At 34.8% G+C, this 25590-nt stretch overlaps 1 protein-coding gene and 1 pseudogene across 1 annotated transcript; one reads left to right on the top strand and one right to left on the bottom strand.

The window, feature by feature from the left end:
- Positions 1-9300: 9300 nt before the first annotated feature.
- Positions 9301-10591, top strand: LOC150108449 (uncharacterized). Its single transcript, XM_090415851.1, has one exon. It carries the CDS (start codon positions 9349-9351, stop codon positions 10351-10353), a length of 1005 nt encoding a protein of 334 aa, XP_090271977.1. The 5' UTR covers positions 9301-9348; the 3' UTR covers positions 10354-10591.
- A 13751-nt stretch (positions 10592-24342) lies between these two features.
- Positions 24343-24879, bottom strand: LOC150108448 (alpha-crystallin A chain pseudogene; annotated as a pseudogene).
- Between the last annotated feature and the right edge of the window lie 711 nt (positions 24880-25590).

Genomic DNA, 25590 nt, shown 5'->3' with positions numbered 1-25590 from the left:
TACTTAAAATGTATTACAACTATTTGAAACAATCGTGTTTGGTTCGTTGCAATCATCGAACAAATGTTCACATAACAGAATCAAATTATTATTGATTTATCTCATGATTTTAAAATACAGCAACATAGGCTTTATTACTTATAATTGCTGAAACTGTCCGCGCGCTTCGCAACCATATGCCTGGGGAAGTGGCCTAGGTTCGATTCCCGTCGGTGACGTGAGGAGCTGAAGGATCTTCCTCAGCCATAGCCAAGTTAGCCGGTCTTGGGTGTGGACAGTAGAGTTTTTTTACCCCAGTTTATCCTGGAGTTTTTCATCCCTCAAAGCAGGCAAACCGGCCTTGAGAACGCAACACTACGGACATAGGATACACCGGGGCGTAGGGCTGACCACCTTATCCTGTGAACGGTTTGAGGTCCGATGATTAATAAACCCTCGACATCACAAAGTAAAAGAGGGAAAAGGAAGATGAGATGAAGTGAGATGAGATTGCTGAAATTAAAGGTTAACGTATTTGTCTTCCAACCAAAAAGCAATGAGTTCGACTCCTGCCATGGATAATATATGAAGTGTCTTTAGGTTGTAGACGAATTTCATTGCCGATGTCAGAGTAAACACTCCTTATTGGAGCTTGAAAAAGTTCCATGGTTTGACTATAGAGCAGAATTTACGGATTATGTAAAAATATAATAATGATGATAAAACGAAGAAAATCTCTTTGCCCGCTTACAGTACTATAGATTTGCAACCCTTCATGGGCGGGAATCACATTTAAAAAAAAAAAATAGTTTAATTCTTATCTATTTGCCAGTTCTCGGTTTCTTCATACCACCAACTTTTTTTTTTGCTTTAAAGTACGTCATACGGCGGAAGCTCATCCGCTTTCATATCCTTAAAAGTTTTTCAAAGAAACACGCATAGAGTATTTGTTTATTTTCAAAAAATAACAAACGACGAAAGAGCATTACAGTAGATCAGACTTCTCGCTTTTTTTTTTTTTTTGAAATTAATTCCATAGATCCTTTAATACACATAATTCCCCATTTGTAACTTTTTAGGTAGGTAGGGTTCGTGCAAATATGGGGGGGGAAGCAAAATACCTTTGAGTAGTTTTTTCCAGTACGTAAGTTATTCTGAACTTTGGCCAGATTGATTTATGGATTTTGCTCAAATTTGATACATCGAATTATCGGTCTCCAAAAATTCAATTATTAGATTTTTGTTTCTATCAGACTATTTAAAAAGGCACAAAGTCTTTCAAAATTACACACTACAACAACTCTGCTCTGAATGGGCGGAATTTGATTGAAATTGGGATTATAGGATGTTCGCAAGGCAATGTTTATGAGATTCAATTTTGATTTTAATCGGGTTACTTTTAGCAAAATAATTCGAACTGATATTAAGAATTCCTCACTGGATTGTTAAAATTTCATGAAATTTGATAACTGTGAGCTCTGTCAAAATTGGAATCATTTTTCAATTTTAGTCTCGATGTATCAAAAATGTTTATAAACGCGCCCCCCCCCACATTTTTTTTCGCTAGAACTGGATAATTTTTATTGTTAAAACGATTCAAAGTGATAATTCTTCACTGGCTAGATAAAGCTTAACGAAATTTGGTATTTAGAATCACTATTTAAATTTATCTTTTCAAGTTGACTGTTTTAATGGCTAACTTATGCAAAACAAAAGTATGTCTATAGTACATGAACTGGCAAGTAGAATTTTTTCTCTCCCAAGCACTCGATTATTTATCACGGAATACTTCAGAAAAACCGACTGCAGAACTCACAGTATTTCAGACAAAAAAAAAAAGAGAGACGAATTTGGGATTAGGAACACGGAGGGACACCAATTATCTGTCATATCCTCATCGCTGGGAAGCTGGCTGCCAATTTCCTCGTTTCTTCCTGAAGGCTATAAGACTGGTAAACAAATGGCGTAAGAAGAGATATGTATACATGTGCCGAAAACGGCTCTAGATTCAGTTAGTGCGGTAATGAATCATGTCACTATATAAAAATGTTACAAAATGTGCCATTTTTACAGTTTTCTACAATAATTTCTTGACCTTTTTTTATCTTTAATTTAAATAAATTTACTTTGAATTGTGTTACACATCATTTAACTTTAGTTCTGGTAATGTTTTTATCGTTACTGAATTATTATCATCATCATGATAATAATTCAGTAACGATAAAAGAAGAGAAGAGGTTGAAGTTCTCACTAATTAAAATTTTTGGACATTAAAATATTATTAAATAAGTTACTTATTAAAATAATTAATGCATTAAAATGACATACTGGAGATGCATTTTTTTTTTTTTTTTTTTGAAGGCAGGGATGATATTATTTGGTACCAGATTTAAGTGAGCCGAAAATGTATGATTTGACAAAAATTTTTGAGGATGAAGAACAAAATATGTGAGCGTAGAAATATATATCCAATAGTCGAAATGAAACATTAGAATCAATAACGAAGACGATAATGAATCAAATAGATGAATTTTAAAAAGTTAAGCATTTAAAAAAATAGTTAAAAAGTTAAATAAAAACTTTGTAATACATACAAATCCAGTTTTAATAACTGACTGTGTCACCATCTCTACTTTTAACAAATACATACCTAGATTAGCACTATTTTTAATATAAAAATTTTAATTATTAGAACTTAATTTGAGACGTACATTGAAATACTGTTGCAGCTCTATTACCATAAAAGATCTGCACGGAAGAAAAATTGAAAAATTCGAGTTTCCGTAATGAAAAACCAGTACTTTCTCAGATTCACATCCAGATCCTTCTGAGCAATATATATAAAATATATATACAAAGCTCCTTAGCTTTGTATATATATATTTTATATATATATATTCAATGAAATAAGAAATTACGGTGACTTAGTGTTTATTAGCCACATCCAGTTCAACAAAAAGTAAACACAGAGCCGAAATTATTTTGCAATATATGGCAACAAGAGTGAAGGGTTTTTTTTTTTTTTTTTTTTTCCTTCCATGCATTCATTCGGAGGAACATCCTGGAAACACGCCAATAAGCATATGAGTGAACATGAGAATTTTCTTGGCCACAAATAGCTTGTTTTTGATTATGAAAGGAAAGATTAGAGCATTGTTTTTCAACGTGGGGCAATTTGAATATTTTGGGGACAATTAGAAAATGATGTTGCATTCGTCACTTCATCACTGATATACTCAAAACACTCACCATTGTCGGCGAGGGGGGGGGGATATCAAAATCTTTGAGGCGTTGAGGTGGGGCATGATCCAAAAAACGTTGGGAAATTCTAGATTAGAGGAAGACGAGTGTTCATAGAACAGTTGTAGCTGTTTTAAAACTTCAGCATGTCGATTGTCTTTCAAAGCAGTAGTTATCACCAAATATGTTATCCTCAGAATTTCTTTTGAAGACACAAGGATTCGTGATATTAAAAAAAGGAAAAAATAATAATAATTTTGTCGTAATTTAAAAATGTAATTTATAAAAATTGATAATTTTACATTATAAAAATTTAGGGTTACATTGTTTCAATCAGTTCACAATAAAACTCGAAAAATTTACATGACTATTTACTTATAATTCAGATTTTCACTAGCTAGGGTAATTAACAAAAAAAAAAAACCTTTCTCTCTCTCTCTCTCTCTCTCTCTCTGTATATATATATATATATATATATATATAGATAGAGAGAGAGAGAGAGAGAGAGAGAGATTTATATATTGCTTATATGTATATATATAAGCAACCTCAAGTCCTGTCACAACGATAACTAATCCATGATGTAAATCTAGTCCATATGTAGATAGACTAGATCTACACATGGGGAGTTTCGCGGTATGGGACCATCTCGCACTGCGTTCTCGTGTACGAAAAATCGACGTGCACTTAGGTGCCCGACATCAGCTCATCAGCTTGAGACGAAATGTGTGGCGGTTGCAGTATAAAACTGGAGCGAAATTATTACAGCCATGACAAAATTTCAAATTGAAGTTGAGAATTTTGCTGATTATGGCTGGTGGTGAAGGTGATGTTGTTGTTTAAAGTGACGAAAGAGATAAAGCTATGAATTCGCAATCAAGTAGCAGTGATATTAAGAGGTTAAGCTTTCTTCGATTTGAGACTATTTTCGCGATTACATATAATTTAGCTGGTAGACTCTCGCATAATTGTCAGTTTTGCTGGTAGACACCTACATTACGCGTGTCTACAGGATTTGCTAGTGGACCCTCAAGTCCACAGGATTACTTGCAAGTTGCGCGGGACACCTGAGCAACCTCTGTTCTCTCTTCTAATCACAAATTAAGCCAAATCATGGACACTCCATATGATGAGCTAGACTTCAAACAGCTATTGGCAGTCTTCAAGCATGTCGGTGGCCTGTTGCAAAGAAAATGGCCAGGAAAGGTAGCAATACACCAAATAGCAGAGGTTGAATCAGAGCACTGCCAATTCCCCTGACCCTCTCCCCAGCACTTCTCAAGATAACACCAGGGAGATTATGTCGCCAGTTATCGACCAGCCCCTAGTGGACTCAGATGACTCTACAGACTATCAGGCTGTTAGCAGAAAGAAGCGCAAGAAGGAGTCGCCAGTTGCAGAACCTGAAATAATACCTTAACCCTTGGAAAGAACAGCTCCAATGGACTTAACAGCACAACCTGATGAAAGAATAGAGACTGACTCCAGGGCTCAACCCAAAGAGAGGATTCCACCAGTAATTTTAAGAACAAAAGAAAAATGGTCTTTAATTGCAGAGACGATGAAGAATACATACATCAAATTTACATCAGCCAAGAGTGCAAATAAAGGAATCCGGATTCAACTAGAAGGAACTTCTGACTACCGCCAGCTCACCAGACTTATGAACGAACTGAAAGTCCCACATCACGTTTCTGCTTAAGAGTGAAAAAAAATCTAAAAGTATTCATCAGAGGTCTAGCTGAAACCATACCAGCTGAAGAAATAGCTACTGACCTCAGATCAGTGGGCCTAGAGCCAATTAAGATTTCACGCATGTACTGAGCAGACAAGCGCCCCATGCCTCTGGTCTTAGTCGAGATCAGTAAAGACCATAGAGAAATTTATGACCTTAAGATAGTCTGCAGCTTAGTCATCAAGACCGAACCTCTCAGAAGAAAGGCTTCAGCCGGTCAATGCCATCGCTGCCAAAAATATGGGCATGCACAAAAACTATGTAAAGCAGATTACAAGTTCGTTAAGTGCGATGACAACCATCTCTCGCACACTTGCGTCAAGCCGCGAACCACACCCGCTAAGTGTGCAAACTGTGGCGGCCCACGCCCAACCAACTACAAGGGATATTCACTCCACCCATCTAACCTGCAGAAGACTACCCCGACTACCCAATCACTACCCCACCCACTCAGAAGCGAGCCACACAACACTAGAAATCAAAACGCGGGCTGTTACTCCAGAGAAATCATACTCATCTGCGGTCTCTACAAGTAACAAACCAGCATCTTGCAACCAAAACCCTGCAGCAATCCTAGCTGCCACTTTAGGAGAGATGTTAACGGCCTTTAGCAAAACAAATCCCAATCAGGCCGACACCAACAAATTCCTCAAGAACACACACGTCATCTTCTCCATGATTAATGGATAACACGGTTACCCCAGCTAACTCAATACAGATCACATATTGAAATGCTAATAGACTAAACAACAATCTATTAGCATTTCAAGTAAAAGAATTTACTGAACGATATAAAATAGACATCCTTTTAATCAACGAGACGCACCTTCGGCCTTGCGACAATCCCAAAATAAGGTACTACACACTACTTGGGACAGACAGGCTCAACACCAGAGGGGGGCGGGGAGGTGGAACAGCTATCTTTGTCAAAAAAAGCATAAGATACAATGAGATCAAGAAAACAACAACTACAAACCTCGAAGAAACTGGAATTGAGATACACACCAACAACACAGGTAGTCAAAAACTATATTCAGTCTACAACCCTCCAGGCAAACCATTCCTAGCCTCGGACCTCTCCCAGCTCTTTGACACAAACGAGCAACAATAGTGGTGGGAGACCTAAACGCAAAACATTCCGCGTGGAACAGTAGAAACACCAACACTAATGGGAAGAGCCTACACAAATTCGCTATGACAAGAAACATCACCATAGCAGGTCCTGTTGAACTAACACACTACGGACCACTGGGCAAACCTGACGTGATGGATATAGCCATTTTCAGGAACACTCTGCACCAATTCCAGTTTCAGGTTGTTAATGATCTTAGCTCCGACCACAATCCGGTTCAGCTTAGCCTAGGCAGAGAAGCAGAAATCATCCCCAGACAATCCTACACAAATTTCAAGAAGCTCAACACAACTCACTACAACCTCACAGGCCCGGTCCCAACCATCTCCTCACCCAAAGAAGTAGGCATAGCGATCAATAAATTGGAAAACACAATCCAAGCTGGACTAGCAACAGCCTCCACCGTTACCACTCTCGCTCAAGCCAACCTACTCCCAGAAGAGATTCTAAAGCTTATCCGCAACAAAAACAGGATCAGACGTCAATACTATGCAACACTATCACCCCAGGATAAACAAGAGCTAAACAGGGCAACAAATCTAGTCCGAAATGCGATCAAAGACCATAAGAATCAACTATGGGAGAGGAAACTAAGCTCCTTAAACACCGAAGATAACTAATTATGGAAAATGACTAAAGCCCTTCGCAGCAATCACCCCAACATACAACCAATCCATGGAGAAAGAGGCATAGTCAACCGAGACGATGAGAAATTATAAAAGTACTTCCTCACAAAACAATAATGCATCTAGTGGCTATCATCAACGCGATGCTAAGACTCAACTACTTCTCCACTCGCTGGAAGCAGGCAGATATAATCCTAATCCATAAGCTGGGAAAAGCACCACAGTTCCCCCAGAATTACAGACTTATCACCTCTTGTCAGGACTGGGGAAAATAGCAGAAAAAGGAATACTAAAACGCCTACAAGACGAAACGGACACACTAGATCTAATACCTAACGAACAATTTGGATTTCGTACAGGTCACTGCACAACTCAACAGGTTCACAGACTTATAGAATACATAACTACCGGATTCAACTGGAAACAACATGTAGGTGCACTCTTCCTGGACGTGGCGAAAGCCTTCGATAAAGTGCGGCACAAAGGCCTCATCCACAAACTAATAACTGCAAAATACTCACTAAACCTCATCAAAATCATATACTCTTATCTGAAAGACTGAAAGTTTCAAGTTAAGTTGCGTGGCCTCAGATCCACTGCAAGAAGAATCATAGCAGGTGTCCTGCAAGGCTCCCTTCTATCCCCACTACTCTTCAATATTTACATCTCAGATGTCCCAAACACTCCATCAACCATTATGGCTTTCTACGCAGATGACAAGGCGATACCAGCCAGATCACTCAGGCCACATCTAGCCACACAACGACTACAAAACGCAGCAACAAATATTGAAAAATGGTTTCAAAAATGGTGGATAGATGTCAACGCAATGGTCATACTCCTTACAAAAAAGAACCCAACCCATCACGGAGCAGTCACTATGTGCAACACTGATATTCCTTGGCAAAAACAAGTAAAATACCTGGGAATCAAACTAGATAACCGATTCAGCTTCAACCCCCACATCTCACATGTCTGCAACAAAGCTAACTCAGCAATAGCCCAACTCTACCCCTTTACTTAACCGAAGAAGCAAAGTCAGTACAGAAAACAAACTGAGAATATACAAAATAGTCATTAGACCCCATACTAACGTACGGATCACCAGCGTGGAGCCACACCTCCCCTAGCAACATCAAAAGAATTCAGATACTCCAGAATAGGTACCTCAGAATGATCTTTGACGTCCCATGGTTTGTAAGGAACACTCCCCCTACACCATGACGGAAACTTGTCAGATATACCTAAGTTTCTCATCCAGACAGCTACCAAGTACTTCACTCTGACATCCTTCCATCCCAACCAACTCATTCGAGAATCATCAAATTACTATGAAAATGACAGATGGAAACACAAACGCCCGAAGGCAGTTCTGATCACCGATTTAAAAGACTCTACACAGCCCTAATTCGGGTGAGCCAGGCGCTAAAATATCTCTCTCTATAAATTAAAAAAATAATAAAAATTTAGCGATAAGTCTTAGGGACTGATGTCCATCTTGCCATAAAAATCAAAAGTCAATAGCGATGACAACTATAAAAGACTACGCTACGAATATATATCTTTTTCTTTATTACTCGCATACGATTAGAGGGTTGTTAAATTCAAATGGCAATAATTATTAAATATCCGAGTATATATATATAATACACGGATATATATATCGCCAGCGTGGTATATATATATATATATATATATATATATATATATATATATAGTCATTAGACCCCATACTAACGTACGGATCACCAGCGTGGACTTCAGAGGCACATTAAAAAAATATAAAAAATCAATCAGTCAAGTATTGCCATGAATACGAGCATCCATTGTGTAACAAATATCCAATGTAACAAATGTAAAAACAAATACGTAAATATAATTTCTTTAAAGAAATTATATTAACGTATAATGTTGAATGGAAGCAATAAAAAGAATTATTGCTTCCATTCAACAATCATACAGAATTTGATTTTTAAGGATAGGCCTAAAGTTCTATAACAGCAACCACTCTTTGTAAAAATGCCTCATGGTTATCAGATAAGAAAAGTGTGGTGAAGTAAAAATTAGAACTTTCGGAATCACAGACTAGTTAAAAAAACCTCTTTCATCAAATTAAATCAAATAACAAACATTGGAAGTTACTGTTTCACTTATATATGTACTGACAATCTACCGTTTCTTTTTTTTTTTTTCAGTCTACTTCTATTCTGCTTCTTTCTTTCTTTTTCTTTTTTTAACTACGTAGTAGCTGTTAAATGAAATTCGAATAATAGAAATAAAGAAATTGGATCTTAAAATATATTTTAGGGTGCGTCATCTTCACTTTATATAATCTCCCGCATAGTTTTCTGGATTTTTCACCTTAATGGAATGGCTGCAATGGTGACCTTGTTGTTTCAACAGATTGCGCAATCACTTAGTGATGTCAGAATCTAAACTTGCTTCCTCAGTCAATCGACTGACGTGTTCAGTAACTTGCTTTCTAACACGAAAGGAAGGTGAGAAACTATTCGAAAACAGTGTTAGCAAACTTCTTTGCTATTCTAAACATCATGACTAAACTGCCACGTATAAAGTTATTTCGGAATGTTCTGGAATACAGTAAGTCCTTATAAAAACACTTCCAGAACAGCATTATGCCTAGAAACCTAACATCAAGTAGCAGTGAGAGCTCTCTTTCGAGGTTGTGCCTGTTTATTGCGAGATATCGTCTTCAATCTTTTACCACAATGATTTTGTCTCGTGGTCTCCTATCTACATTATTAGGTCCCGACTGGTGGGATCTCTTAGAGTTTCCTTCTCGTCTCATTGACAAGAAGTTTGGCCTCGACCTAACGGATTTACTGCCGCCAACATTCTATCAGCGCTTCTACGGCAGGCCTCGAAGCCAAGTTTGTGCGGGAATCTCCGAGATGAAGAGTGACGGCAAAAAATTCCGAGTGATGTTGGATGTGAGCCACTTTTCTCCGGAAGAAATTTCGGTCACCACAAAGGATAATAATGTGACAATTCACGGCAAGCACGAGGTAAAAGCTGATCTGCACGGCTCCGTTTCAAGAGAATTTACGAACAGCTACATACTTCCACCAGGAGTAAAATCGGAAAATGTCGTTTCTTACCTTAGTAGTGATGGTCTTCTCTCAATAGAAGCACCTGAGCAATCTACAGATGCCGTCAAACCTATCGAGAGATTAATTCCCATAAGACTGCAAGAAAAAACATCATCATTATCAAACGAGAGATTTATTCCAGTAAGATTGGTAGAAGGAACAATAATATCACCATCTCCATCATCATCGAATGAGAGATTTATTCCATTAAGAGTGGAAGAAGAAACAACAACATCATCATCAGTGGGCGATGGAAAAATTGAAGATTTAGGTTCCACTTACGTTTTAACATATAAGGCCACCAAGAAAACTTCCGAGTCTTCATCTAGTGAAAAGATAATCCCTATAACTCTAAAAGAAACAGTGATAACAAATGTTGGAAAGCTGAACAGTGAGAGTTCAGAAACTATTTCAACTGAAGCTTCAGAAAGCCCTAAAACCAACGAAAGGATAATCCCTGTAACACTGGAGGCGACTACTGATGCAGACGACAAGAACAGTGTAGAACAAAAAGAGGAACCGGAAGAATAACAGTGGAAGTGAATGTGCCAAATGCTATTATCGATATTATGTAAAGTAAATGTATGCGTCTATAGAAGAATTTTGGTAATATATACACATTTATTTGCTAATTGATATTTAATATTAAGTCTTTATGATGCAGTTTTTTTGTATAAAAAGATTATCAGTTTTATAATTTTTGCTATTTTATCTCTTGTAATAAAATCTGTTTTTATTTTATTTTAAATAAATGAATTCTTAATTGTCATTTAGCCCTTTTTAGATTCTTTATAGTGAGTAACACGCACATTTTTTTTTTTTTTTAACATTTAACAATTCTTACTGCTTAACATAAAATTATCTTTAGATTCACTAGAAAATCTCTTGTTACAGTTACGAGAGAATTTCTCGTATAACGCAACACAGATGGCGTACCAGTTCTATATTTCGTCTGCTCATTATTTCTTATTTGTACGAGTAAGAATAGGTGCTACTTGTGCACAAAACTTTTGCGTTTAAATGAATTGCATGTTATTCAACAACTTAATCGTTAGGATTTGAGTATCAGCTATACAGTATGAAATCAAACATCAGCAGTACTGTATTAGTATCGTACGTGTTTCCTTAAGCTTTCCACATTCAAGATAGGTCGTCACACTTTCATACTATAGTTATCATAAATGTACTATAGTTATCAAAAATGTAGTTCCTACATGGTATGTTCTGAATATCTGCCAATTTATTTTTAACATACATGTATGAAGCCAACAGTCATGAGCGATGATCCCACCGATAAGTTATGTACCAGATGCCAAATTAAGAAGATACTCAGTCCAAAATACTTTTTTTATAACAGCATTAATAAAACAAAAATAGTTTTACTTTACATGTTCAGAAAAAAAAATCTTTCACCGAGCTTATATCCATTGTAATGATATCTATGATTCAAAATGTAATTTTATACTCTTATAAACAAGAGGATGACTTTTGTCGATTCATTGATAGCCCAAGAATAAGAAATAAATGAATACTGGGCGCTTTTCATTTGATTACAGAATGAAAATAGTTATGATTAATCATGACTATTTTTTGACTATCAAGTCGGATAAATCGAAGGTATCAGTTAATGTGAAAATTACTAAAAATGAAAAAAAAAACAATCTAAATTTTAAAAATTAAATTAAAAAAAAAAAGTGTTGTTTAAAGAAATCATGCTGAGGTTTCCAATGAAAATCTGTTATAGAAAATCTGTTATAGAAAATCTCTTCTTGAAATCTTCACAGTTAATCGAGATTGCTATGTTTTGCTCACTCTGTATATTACTGCCGAAAAGCATATAAATTATTTAATTTGACATTGAAGAGTAGATTAATGTCAATCTATATTAATGAACCTTCGGTAAAAAATAATCTGTCTCATCATGACGAATATATATTTTAATAGCAATCACGGCCATGAAAGGGTGAAAGCATTAACCGTGATTTGAAAGACCAAGCATGATACTTTTTCCCAAATCACTTCAGGCCTTTAATAGGAAGTGACACAGGGCGGTGGGAATCGAATATATGAAGCAAAGTGATTCTACATTAAGTACTAGAACGTGAAGTTTTGGAGCATCCTGAGCTTATTCGGTATAGATGATGCCCTCTGTTTGAAGAAAAAAAAAAAAAAACATAGGTTCGAATCTCATTTAGGATGTGAGAAATCTTTATAAGTGCTTTTCAATTAAAGGTGAGTTAACCAGCCAGGTTCGGATGTGGAGGGCTCCCCTCCCGAAAATCGTCTCCCCTCCCTTCCAAAATGGCTAGAAGAAAGCATGCAATTAACAAACATAATCCACTGGCCTCATATCCTTAGCTGTTCGGCGGTAATTTAAATAGCGTAAGTTTTCCATTGCCACCACCTCTTCTTTTATATGTTATCTCTATATAAGAACAACACAGACTGCATGTGCCACGTATATTTTTAATACTAAAATAAATAAACAAATAAATAAAATTAAGAAAATGTGTATTTATTTTTTCAGGTGATTTCATTAGACATATTTATGAGGTTACAGTTCCTTATAAATTCAGAATTCAACTTTATATTAAGCTCAAATGAATGGATAAGAAGTTGTCTTGTTAAAAATTAATGTGTTTTACCATTTCTGGTGTTTTCACAAGAAGCAAATGGAAAATTTTATGCTTTAACCTTTAAGTTATAAAGTTATACACTGAGACTATGGAAGAAATTGTTATTATCATTTTCTAAACTGCCACGTTTTATAATTTGGTAACCAGAGCAAGTTCCAGAACAAATGACACCCCAATCCAATAAGCATCTCGAGTGTTCCCTACTGTTCTCATGATTATTTTGGTTGCATTTCCTCCCACTTTTCGCCTTTAAAGTAAGCAATCGAATATTTCAGGATAATAATGATCGATTAGTCATTTTTTGGTACTTTCAAATTATGACGAGTGTTCAGCATACATCAGAAATATCGAGAAATGTAGATTCAGTTCTGTGCAACATCAGTTTTCGTTATTAAAGTACTCCTACATTCAAGACTGCTTTGAATAATTTTTCGCTTCACTTCACTTTTTTTTACCGTTCACTACAACTATCGAAAATATTGGATTCGATGTTGTGGAACCTTTTCCCTACAACCCAAACTTGCTCCATCGAGCTTCTAATTATTTCCTAAATTGTACACACATCTCAAGGGTATCCGTTTTGAAAATGACAAACGGACGAGGAAATGTGAAAAAAAAAAAAAAAAAAAAGCAAAGCGAGAAAATAGTTCCTAAACAACCTGAAGAATTTTACTATAATTAAAAACTTGCTAAGCAATTACAAAAATACATTGAAAAGGAGGAGATTATGTTGAGAAATAGTCTATGAAAATAAAGTAGACATTTCAAACTATCTTTTGTTTTTCATTTCATTTCTATATCTCTTGTGGGTAGCGATTCTGTATACTTGTATTACCATACTGTAGCAGTTGCATCGAAAGCTTCTTTTCCATAGCGCGCGTTACAATTTTCATATAAAATTATGTTATAATGATATTCGAACATTTCATTTGAAAACTTTGTGCACGTTATGAGCAGTTCCAAATTTTAATTTTTAAATAATTAAAATATTAATTGATTCCCAAGATTTATTTATTTAATGAAAAAAAAAAGGCAGCGATTTATTTTCAAATTTTATTTTCCTCTTAATTTCAGATTACATGTTCTAAATTATACAAAAGCAAAAATCGGCGTATAAAGATTGTAAGAACATCAATGCATAGAGCAAAATAGTGCAGTACATGAAAGTAGTATGTGAAAAACAGTACCAGTGAACAGGATATAATCATATACGAGTTTACACTTATTACAAATAAACTGTCGGTATGATTATAGAAGTTCGAGTAATCATGAATAGATTCCTGTACTTGTTTATGTTGGCTATTAATAGGGATAAATTATTAAATATATTTGAGATCAAATATCTACAGTGCTTATTATTAAAGGGACACCCCCATGGACCTATTGTGGGAGGCCATTCAACTCCACTTACACACTGCATAATCCACCATATAAACACCATGCTATCGCTCATTAACAGTGTTTTTGTCTGTTAACTGTTTGTCTTCTCTGACCGATTGGCTTATATGCTGACTGAAATACTCGACTTTCTTTGAGAAAAAGCCCTGCTACTTCTGTATGAAATCAGCCACCTTACATTTAATTAAAAAAGAAAAAAGTCCATATAAAGATATCTTTCATATATATATATATATATATGTGTGTGTGTGTGTGTGTGTGTGTGTGTGTGTGTGTGTGTCGAACTAATCGAACTAATCTTTTCCAATAGAAGGGCGACAGTGCTCTTCCAGCTACGCGAGGTATGATTTATTTTATTTCATTTTAGGGATTGAATATTTCATATTTCGTGATTGCATATTGCATATTTAATAAATTAAAATATATAATCCAAAGGAGCAAATAAATATATTTGGCACTCTCTTTTTACTCATAATTTGAGTTCAATCGTTTAATTAAAAAAAAAAAAAATGCATGTGAAATATTTTGTGCTCTCCTCCTCCAACGCCATCTATAACTAATCGCGACAAACAAAAACATACGACAATTAGGTTAATAGCATGTATTCATGCACATGTAACATAATGTAGGATTTCGTTATATTTGTATATAATTAATGTAATATAATGTCATTAATATATGTAATTACTAAATTATTATTTCATATTTTATGTATGTGCAGTGCACAGCACGTCCACCCAAATTATCTGCTCTTATTGCCTGTTACTCTCGGAACAGAGTAATTTGTTTCCTACTTTTCGTCTGCTTTATGTATGGAAATACGCATTATCTCATCATCTTGCTGCGTTAAGTTTATTCTAATAACTTCATATTCCTGAATGCTATCGATTTAAGTTTTTGGTTGTTTAATCGTAACCAGACTCATCCCTATTTATTTAACAAAATTAGACTGACATCCTTAGTATAAAATATGTTACTTAATCATATAAATGACATTTCTGAACTAGGAATTATTTCCCTCTATCATTCTGAAATGCTGGAAATATTAAATACCTCATTAAAATTCGTCGCCGCCGCTATATGCTTTTCAATCATTGAAGCTCAGAGCTGAATCGATCACGACCAGGTTAGTTGTACATACGTTTTTAATTCATTATAATTAGAGTGTTTACTTTTTCGATCATAATGACGTGTTCAGAATTGTTTCGATGAATTAATTAGTTGCAAGATACAAGGGATAACTAGAAGTGGATCTCAGCTTGGGCCTTATGTGCCACAGCGCATTTTGCTACACTATCACTTTTTTTTTTAAACCAATATATTCATAAAAAATCTTCAGTGAAGCTTTTTAGATGTTTTGAGTGGCAAAATTGAAATATTAAAATTTTAATGAAAAACAGTTTATATGCAGTCATATACGCAAACAAAAGAAAAGAGAGAATCCACTCGGCATTCTACTATTCAATTTCCTCTTCTCGATTTTAATTAATTTGCTGTACTGAAATTCCTCTTATCTGTTGCAGGAAAGGAAATATATATATATATATATATATATATATATATATATATATATATATATATATATATATATATATATATATATATATATATATATATATATATGTGTGTGTGTGTGTGTGTGTGTGTGTGTGTGTGTGCGCGCGCACGCACTAGCAATGACGAAAAAATTATGGAAACTTACTCGGTTTCCATAATTTCCATAGTTATACCATAATTACTACTTTACATGAAGAGCAGTGTACATTTTTCATTGCAACACTAACGGAAGTAACGTTATAGACAGGTTACCCTTGAGTGTAGGTGCTTTTAATCACGCCCTGTGGATGTACAGTAACTACGCTCAGTGAGCAGTAATCTTGCACTTACCTTTACTATTATTATTATTATTTGTTAATTAGCAGTCGTTAAGAAATGTTATTTCTTTATTGATATTGTACCTAATCTCTTGACTTATTGATTTTTTACTTGGATGAAAGGTTTTCTTAAGCCTTCTAATGCTATCTATGGTGTAATCCTGCGCCTCAGCTGCGAGCATTCGGAGCTATCTAGAATATCGTTACAAAACTTTACTTAAGTATAAAGAGCTAATAAGCTTCATTTCGGCAATGAAAACATTACTTAAATTTAGGGGATATTAAATCCCACATAGTTTTAAAACCGAATAAGAAACTCAAATATTGGAATCCGAGAGTTTCTTGCCGAATATAGTAAACTATAAAGTATTGGCGAACACTTAGCGTGAGCTAATGCAAGTGACCCTAGTACGTAGTACAATACCGGACGACTCGTTGCAAAGGTGGGGCAAAGGTGGTCGTTACAAAATTTCCACTTTTGTAGGTTCTGAATACTACACATACACTCACGATGTACACATACATATCTAAAATATAACCGTTTAGATAACAAGTTAAAATATGTTTTAAAACACTGTATCGTACACGTATCTCAGAAAGGTAAAAATTTAAAAACAATCAGTTTAATTTCATACATAATAAGTGATAGCCTAATGATATCAAATAACTGTCAGTTTTTAGTCAAGAAATCTGCTGTCGATAGCAATGAGGAAATATCCTGAAACCGTCCACTATGGCAAGTAAAGAATGTCGCGAAGTCATCAGCAGTTGCAAAATGTGAACGATTAGAAACCAGTTTATTAAAAAATAGCACCTCTGTATCATATCGGATCATTTCTGATAAAATGTAAAGAGTATCCATCCACATGACTCGTGTGGATGGATATCTTGGAAAAGGCTTGTGTCCAAAGGTAGATGATGTTCAGTAGGGGGATGTGCTGTGGATTGAGAGCGGTGAAATCCATGGTCGTGAATACTGATTAACTGCTAGGTATATAGATGATGAAGTTGATTTTTGATTACCTTTCCATTATTTTTGAAACAACTAAAATGAAAGTGATGGTATGATAGTTGATCAATGACCTTTATCTCCTTTTGAAAATAGGCTGAATATAGTCTTACTTCCATGCTATTGATTCTAGAGGAATACAAAAGGTTGTAGAGACGATATAGGATAGTATTAGTTCTAAAGCATAACTGGGAGGATACCGTTAGGACACGAAAATTTGTTTGTATTCAAGATATTCCGAATTATTCAGATGTCTTAAAAAGAGAATGCTGCGTATTCTTCGGATATAGTAGAATATGTAGTGTACTGATATACTAGGAACTGATTTATCAGAATGGTCTGCGTTTAGATTATTAGCTTTGAAGGAGAGGAATGATATGAAATCATCTTTTGGCGAGAAAACTAGATGACATGACTACCATTTTAGCAGAGGGCAAGTTTTCTATACTTAACTTTTTCACAGTCGGATTTGGGTTTCTCGATTTTTTTTTCAACTTTCATTAGCTGCAATTGTAGCTGAATATAAAGCTATGTGTTTGTCTTTAGTCATATGCGATATCAATTTTTTTGGGAAAGAGGAAAGGAAATGGGTTGTTTTTGCAAATTGTTGGAGAATATAGGCTTAGACAGCGGTTGGGAATTTTAAGTGGAATGTAAGATAACTTTCATTTCAACAAGAATTAGCTCAATGATTGTTGCCATATTATTTAGATTGGGAAAGCAGAAACAGTAATCTGATCATCGGACCATTCGATGCCATTGTAGTCCCTTAGAAGAATGTTCAATTGAAAAGGAAATTTGGACTAGGTTATTTTATTGTTACCAAGGGGAAAGCTGATATACTTGAACATACTATGTCAAAGTATGTCACAGTATATGACATACTTGGACAAGCGCATGTCCAAGATATGAAAAAATCAGGAGTTTTTGGAAGACCGTCTGTTATTCTGGTTTGATTTGCTATTAATCAGTGTATGATTAATAGCAAATACATTGGCATCTCCTTCCAGCTTGGTCGCATAAATCTAATATGGCATCTAGCTGGACAACAAATCTCTAAGGAGGATAAACTCATCTTGTAAGTAGTTAGACTGCAGAAAACCAGTCTGCTTCGGGAAAAAAATTCCAAGAGGTCATAATGATCATTATAATTTGAAGATGAATAGACATCGTGAATGAATAGAATAGAATAGGTAAAGAACATTCTGAGCTAATGAAGTCAAAAGCGAAGATTATACAGTAGTTTGACATTCTTTTTATAAGATGTCGGATTTTGTGAATGCGTAGGTACTATGTAACAGAAGGAATCATGCAAAGTTGTTTAGACAGTTGATGTGTACGGCACTTGTTTTAGCTGCAAGTTTAAGTTCAGTTAAGAAGTTTGGTCTAGTCTAAATGGCCGAGTAGGTATCCTTACAAACATCAAAATCAGATGTGGTGCACATCATGTACGTTTGTATTTAAGCCACAAATGATAAAGTAGATGTGGGAAAAATTTTTATATGAAACTTTGTTGCTATTTATTTATTTTGTGATTTGAATTTTTTTTTCGATTTGCTGTGCTACTGAATTTTTTTTATATTGTGTTCTATGGTGTTGGAGAAAAAGAATGAAGATTTTCGGTATGGAATATATATGGGATGTATTTTTGGTATAGACTCGCTGACATGCCCTCATATCAGTGGTGTAGATAGAGCTTTTGCCGCCAGGGACGGCCCTAAGTTTGCCGCCCTTCTCAATACACACCAAAAATACTACAAAAAACCAAAACGACGTATAGGGAAATAAATTAAAACACTATGTTTATTTTTGAAGTAACACTTTAATTTTAACATTCTAAAATGTTATTTTTCTTGCTTTTCTGTTAGCAAAATACTCGATGACATTGGCGAAGTCTGTTTCATGATAATGTAGGTAATTCTTAATCAATTTTATTTAGAAAAACTCCTCTCACAACTAGCAACACTTACAGCAATTGTGAGGAAAATTCTGTAGTATTACAATAGTTGGATCTGAGTTCTCTAGACTGTATTTTAGAATTAACTGCAAAAGTTCAAATAGGTTCAAAGTGCCGCCCGGGGCGGACTGTCCCCTCCGTCCCTCCCTAGCTACTATGCCTCCGCCTCATACATAAAGCCTTAGATCTGGCCACCACATATCGCTATTATCAGACTATCTCCAGATAAGAAGTGACAGAATTAGTGATTTCAGAATTATGTACTAGCTTGTTTAAAACTTCTTGATGCCTTACCGTCAAGTTCAGTCCTGTGTATAATCTAGCGCCGAATTATGGAATTGCTTTACTGCTAAACTATTTATTTTTCTTGTTAATAAAAAATAAATAAGTATAGGAAAGGGAATGCTATTGGAATGACATCAGAGGGAATCAGGGCTGCATTTATACTTTTGGAGGCCCCTAGGCGTAACATCATTATGAAGCCTCAAAAGAACGTCTATTTCAGTTAATCAAATTCATAGTCCGCGCGGTTAGCGTAGTGGCTGGTTGCTTCGCAACCATGGTGCAGGAGTGTCCTAGGTTCGATTCCTGTCGACGACGTGAGGAGCTTAATGATCTTCCTCAGCCATAGCCAACTTAGCCGGTCTTCTGCGTGGACAGCAGGGTTTTTCCACCAGTTTATCTGGGGTTTTTCATCCCGCAAGCAGGCAAACCCGCCACGTGAACACATACTGATCTACAGTCATAAATACTTAACCCCCCCCCCCCCCATGAGGGGATCAACTCACCCCAGTAGGGACGGGGGAGAAATAGGAGGAAACTCCAAACGAAAAAAAAAAAAATAAATAAAATGCACACGCTTTTTTTTTAGTTTATTGAAAATAAAAGTCGACTTTTCCATAATAACTCATTTTAATAAAATAAAAATAACACAAGATTGGTATATATATATATATATATATATATATATATATATATATATATATATATATATATATATATATATATATACTTGCATTTTAAAAAAAAAGTATAAAAATAAATCAGTTCAAATTTAAATTAAAAAAATTAATAACTAAAAGTTTTTTTTTTCTACCTTTGGTTTTAGCAAATATATCTATAATGTCATCATAATTAATCGAATCCATTACATCTGATTCAATGCATAATAACGACAAGTCACTTGTTTTATTTTGGTGCAAGTTGCTTCTTAAATAATTTTTTTATTCTATTCAACACAGAAAATGAGCGTTCAGCATTTGCATTTGAAATAAGCATCGTCAAAATTATTTTTAAAATTGTTTCTACGTTCGGCAAAGTAGATCTTAACCCATCGTTTATAAATTTGTACATATTTTTAATTGAAAATGAATTTTCTTCTTTTGTCATTATTAAAAATTGCTTAACTTCATCAATAAATTTTTCTGAGTCAATATCAGTCCGAAAAGTTTGTAAAATTTTGTTAATATTAGTCTTGTACTTGTCTTGATCTATATCTTTCTTCAAAAAATTGTCAAACATATATCTGTTTAAATAGCTTTTTGCTCTTTCATTAATTTCCAAAATTAGCTTATCGCAATTCACATTAAAAGTATTAACAATGAAATTTTCTTTCCCATGTAATATAATCTCATCGTTAGATTGTAAAACTTCGTCACACATTTTTTTTTTCGTTTTTCACTCTTTCCTTCTCATCTTTAAATTTTGTCTCATCTGTTAATAAACTCGCTTCTTCATTTAAAGAAGCAAAACTATTTCTTATGTCTAAAATAAAACCAACTAAAGACTGTAACAAATTATTAGTTAACAACAAATGCTACTAGTAGTGATTTTCTAGTAGCATTTATTCGTTGTAAAAGTTTGTCCCACACAACTGTTAAGCTATTATTTGTCTTAGAAAACAATTTACAAAGCAGTAAATTGTAACAAACAGTAAATCAGCTTTGCTGATTTCTGAAAAAATTAGCCACTCTCGTTTCTCCTTTGTTCCATTCGCCTTTTTACAGTGAAAATGATTCATTTACATTTCTGACATATATTCTGTTGCGTTCTGTGTATTCTATTTTTAAATTTTCGATTTTACAAACATTCTGAGGCATATTTGCAGCTCAAGCTTAATAAGATGATAGCAGGTCTGTGGAATGAACCTTATGAGAACAGGTTGAGGATTTGATAGGCGGCGGAGGGGAGATATGATTGAGACATTCGAATTACTGAAGGGTTTCTATAAAATTAATTCAGAAGATATTTTTGAGAACAGGGCTGGTTGTGGGAGGACTAGGGAACATCCATGGAAACTGGGCAAAAGTGTGTTAGAGCTGGGTTCTTTACTTTTAGAGTGGTGATTGAGTGGAATGCGCTCCCAGAGTCTGTGGTGGATGCTGTGAATGAGTTTAAGGCGAGGTATGATAGATACTGTATGAATGTCGAATAGTTGTGATGAATATGACTTGGGGCCTCCCTCGATGAGTCTAATAACTCCCTGGAGTTGCCAGTAATAATAATAATAATAATAATAATATTTATTAAAATATGTGCTCCGTAAATTGTTCATTAATACTAATTAGCCACACTGCTATATCGGTAGGATAAGAGGCTTGCTTGCTGGTAAGTGCAGCCTGATTGAAAATTTTTCTTCAAACCCCTCTTGTGTCATTTACTTCTTTCTTACCTTCTATGTTTCCCACATTATTTTGATGTTCTTCTTTTTCACTTTCGTCTCCTCCTGATACTGATACCAATGTTTTGCTTTCATTCTGAGAAGTTTGAGGTACAGCTTCAGTTTTATGAAATTCTTCACTTCCTTCATTTTCAGAAGAACGCAAGAAAGACAAAATATTTAGCTTTTCCTTTCTCTAAGTCATTTTCTTTTACTAGCTCCGGATTCAAAATTTCTTGGCATCATTATGTGTATTATACTATCAGAAGCGAAATAAATATTTATTAAATCCAAAATAAACATATAAATAAATAATTACGTTAAAAGCTAAAAAAATTCAAAAAATAGAAACAGTAGTATCTTGGTTTTGTTAAAATAAACGAATAATAGTAAAATCAAAAAATAATCAGCTGACATCTTTTTGTTCCCGTATAGGGAACAAAAAGATGATTTTCTTGAGTTTACGGGACGAAAAACCCGAGTTTCCTGGAGAAAAAACCTTCTTGCCCCTGCCAGAGATCGACTAACTTGGGAACCGGTCGAGAAAATGCTAAGAAAATGTTCCTCTAGTCGGCGACTAGATTCGAACGCCTTTCGTCGTGCGGTCAAGAGCCGTAGAGTGCAAACGCCACTTCTACTGAGCTACACAGGCTCTCTAATAGTAAAATAAGAATAATAAATTCATTGAAAAATATATTCTTACCGACTGTGATAACTACTTTAACCATATAATTAGGTATATAGACTTGTATACTGCTTTGCAAATACTAGCCAAAATAATGGCAACTAAACTATCAGTTGTTGAAATAGCCAGACCACTCCAGCATTTTTCATGGATCAAAACTTCATCGGAATTCTACCTTTTATCATGCAATTACCCCCCCCCCCCTCCCTTCGCCGTTAATCTCCCTGAACGACGATTTTACAGCCGTAACGGATTAACTGACGTGGAGCGACCTTTGTGTCACTTGTCTTTTTTGTCTTTACGTGTACTGTGTTACTTGGAATTTACTTTACTGTCCTTTTAATCCATTTTTGCTGCACAATTTATTTATTGTGTTTCTTCCCAAACATAAAAATGAATTTCATCATCATCATCATGCTTATCCAGGATTTAGGCCTGTTCCGGCCTTAGAAGTCATCGTTGAATCTCTTAAGTGGATGTCCTGGTTTTCTTTTTCCTAATGGTTTGTAATTTAAGGCTTGTTTTGGTAATCTTTCTGTTTTCATTCTTTCAACGTGTTCCATCCTTTTATGTTTATATTTTTTAATTTTCTCTGTTACTGATTCGTGGTTTAATTCTTTCATAATTTCTTCATTTTAAAATTTGGTAAAACGAATAAAACGTTAAAACGAATTTGTAAAAACCGAATTTCACATGTGCGAAAATATTCAACCCTGAAATGACCAGAGATCAATCAACCTTTGCAATGAATCTATTTAGTAATAGTAAATTTGCTGTCTTTTATTTTTTAAATCAGTGCAACGGAACAAGACAACTTTATGTTCTTTCACTTTACTGACAATATAGAAGAAATTTGTTTCGAGAATTTGTTTGTTCAAATGTAAAGTATTAAAATGTGGCCCCATAGAGAGTGAAACCCCAGCTTGCGCCTAACGCGCCTTATGGTAAATGCGGCCCTGGAGGGAGTCATGCAAAGTTGTTTAGACAGTTGATGTGTACAGTAGTTGATTTAGCTGCAAGTTTAAGTTTGGAGGAATTATAGAAGACTGGGGAGGTCTTGTTCTAGACACTAAACATGGCATCAAATATTTAGATGCCATCAAATAAACATGACATCTAAACAAGGCAGGGTTGTTTCACAGTAGAATGCAAGTAATCATCGCCTGAAATATTCTAAAAATATATCTTTTTAGAAGTCTACTATATTCTAGAATTTATTATATTAAATGAAATAAAACCAAGGGTTTTATTTCATTTAATAAATCTCCTACTAATTAAATTTGTTCCAAATTTTCATTAATGAAGGTTATTACAATAAACTATATAGTTTGTTAAAGTACAATTCCCCCCCCCCCCTCAACAGTTTTAAAATTTGTAACGCTTGACAAAAGTTAAAAGTGTTGGAGTCCTTTATTTATTTATTTTTTTTTTCATTCAGGTAAATAAAAAAATAAATAAATAAAAATTTAAAAAAAAACGCTAACGAGCATCATTTGATGATTTTCCAAATTTCTAATTTATTTATGGCCATGCCAGAGAACAAGTACTCGCAAATCATTACGAGTACTTGTCTACTTAGAAATTAAATAAATTAAAAACTGGGGCCGGATACTGGGCACTCATGCTCATTGTTTATTCGAGCTAGATTACATCTTTGAATTGAGTTTATATTTTTTAAACAATTGTCTCAAATATATATAAAATAGCTCTTTGATAGTTGTATGTTTCGTAAACACAACAGTAGTTATTGTTGCAGTTAATTTTTTACATTGAAAACATTCCATTAATTTCAGAGCGTGTTTGTTTTCTCTGCCTAATTTGCATATGGATGACATGGTCCCTGATAACTTTTGAAATGTAGTCCCCACTACCCAAAAAGCGCAATCGGATATTACTTTCTTCTTCTTCTTCGCTAGAACTACTACAGAAAACATTCAAAGAATACCAGATAACACTGCAGTATTAAAAAAAAAAAATACAAAAATATATATATAGCTTTCACTATCAGTGAAGTTTAAGCATAGAGACAACCAACAGTAGCAAATGCACTATGAGAATATTGCGATCAATGACAAAAAAAAAAAAAAACTTACAGAAGAGTAAGAAAATGATAACACAGGTGCAACCAAAATAGATTTTATTATACGAAGATCGATACAGGCACTAATAATGGTCTCCTCTTTATATGAGAAGATTTGTTCTTCAGTGTATCATAGCAATCAGAGCTGATAAAAAAATAGCTTTAAATCTAGAAAAAAAAAGCCAAGTTCTACTTATCAGAATAATGTCCTGAATAGCTATGTTATTTCTCATTGTGTATTTCATCTGCTTTCGCTTGCTCTGTGGCACTCTCCACTACAACCGGAATAACCCTTTCTTCACCTACGAACGTTTTCGGTGGCTTCTTAGGAGCTTGTATGAACAGAATGCCGTCGCAGGTAAGGAAAGAGGTAACAGATTCAGGTTCGACTTCCGATGATAGCACATAACGACGGTTGAATTCACGAGAAATGAAGCCGTGTTGATCCTCTTTTTCATTATGTTTGGCATGAACTATCACCTGATCGTCGACTGTCTTTACAGAGATTTCATCGGATGAAAAGTGCTTCACATCCAGCATTACTTGAAACTTTTCGGGATCATTTTTTATCTCTAACGTTTCTTCACCCTCGCAGAAACTCGAATATCCACGGGAGAGTCCTCGATGGATATCGGAAGACAGCAAGTCATTGCGTACATTGCCATGACTGAAACGGCGATCTATGAGGCGAGGAGGGAAGTCCCACAGATCCCGAGGACTCCGATCTAAAACTCCTGAGAACAGTCTGTGAGAGCTCATTATTAACAATATTAAGTGTTCGGATGAAAGTCAAAATTCAATTAATCACACAATGCACCATACATTTCTATAGTGTCATGTCTAGAATATTCTTCCACTCTAAAAATTGTGTAAAACACCAGAATTTTTGATCTCCTCAATTGCGTCTGCGTGTCTGAGTTCAGCACGTACTACGTTGAAACATGTACATTACACCGCAACGAACTTCCACGATAATGGAAAATACCAGTGTTTTGGCAGCAGGATGCAAGAGAAAATATCGATCAATGGAATTATTTTTTCATTGTTCGCGTTGCAGTTATATGAATGCTTTTAAAAAGATCAAGGTCGAGTGCCATATATTTTAAATGTATTTTACTATACTTAATGAAGCACTATGTAAATAGTTAACGAAGTTGCATCTCCCTGTTGTCAGAAAACAAGGCGGAGTTCAAAATAACTTAGCAGAAAAATAATCTTTCATTTTTCTGCTAAACAATTTTATAGTTCCTTTTATTCTTTTGACAACCAAGTTTAATCTGAAACGGCCAGCTAAAATATGTTACCATCTTCATCTTTGCCATTAGACTGAGCTTGGCTATGTAAAAGAATAAATAATAATAAAAAAAAACTTTTGCACTGTGTGCAATTTTTTGAAGTTATAAGTAGCGTAATATTTTCTTTCAATTCTTTCTTTTTCCTTTTTTTTTTAATGGGAAAACAGTTTCTAGT

Source organism: Typopeltis vanoorti, chromosome 3, assembly GCF_054136105.1.
Source record: "Typopeltis vanoorti isolate ZY-2024b chromosome 3, IOZ_Tvanoo_1.0, whole genome shotgun sequence".
Lineage (NCBI taxonomy): Eukaryota > Metazoa > Arthropoda > Arachnida > Uropygi > Thelyphonidae > Typopeltis > Typopeltis vanoorti.
The sequence above is the reverse complement of the archived record's forward strand: the minus strand, read 5'-3'. Positions and strand labels throughout refer to the sequence as shown.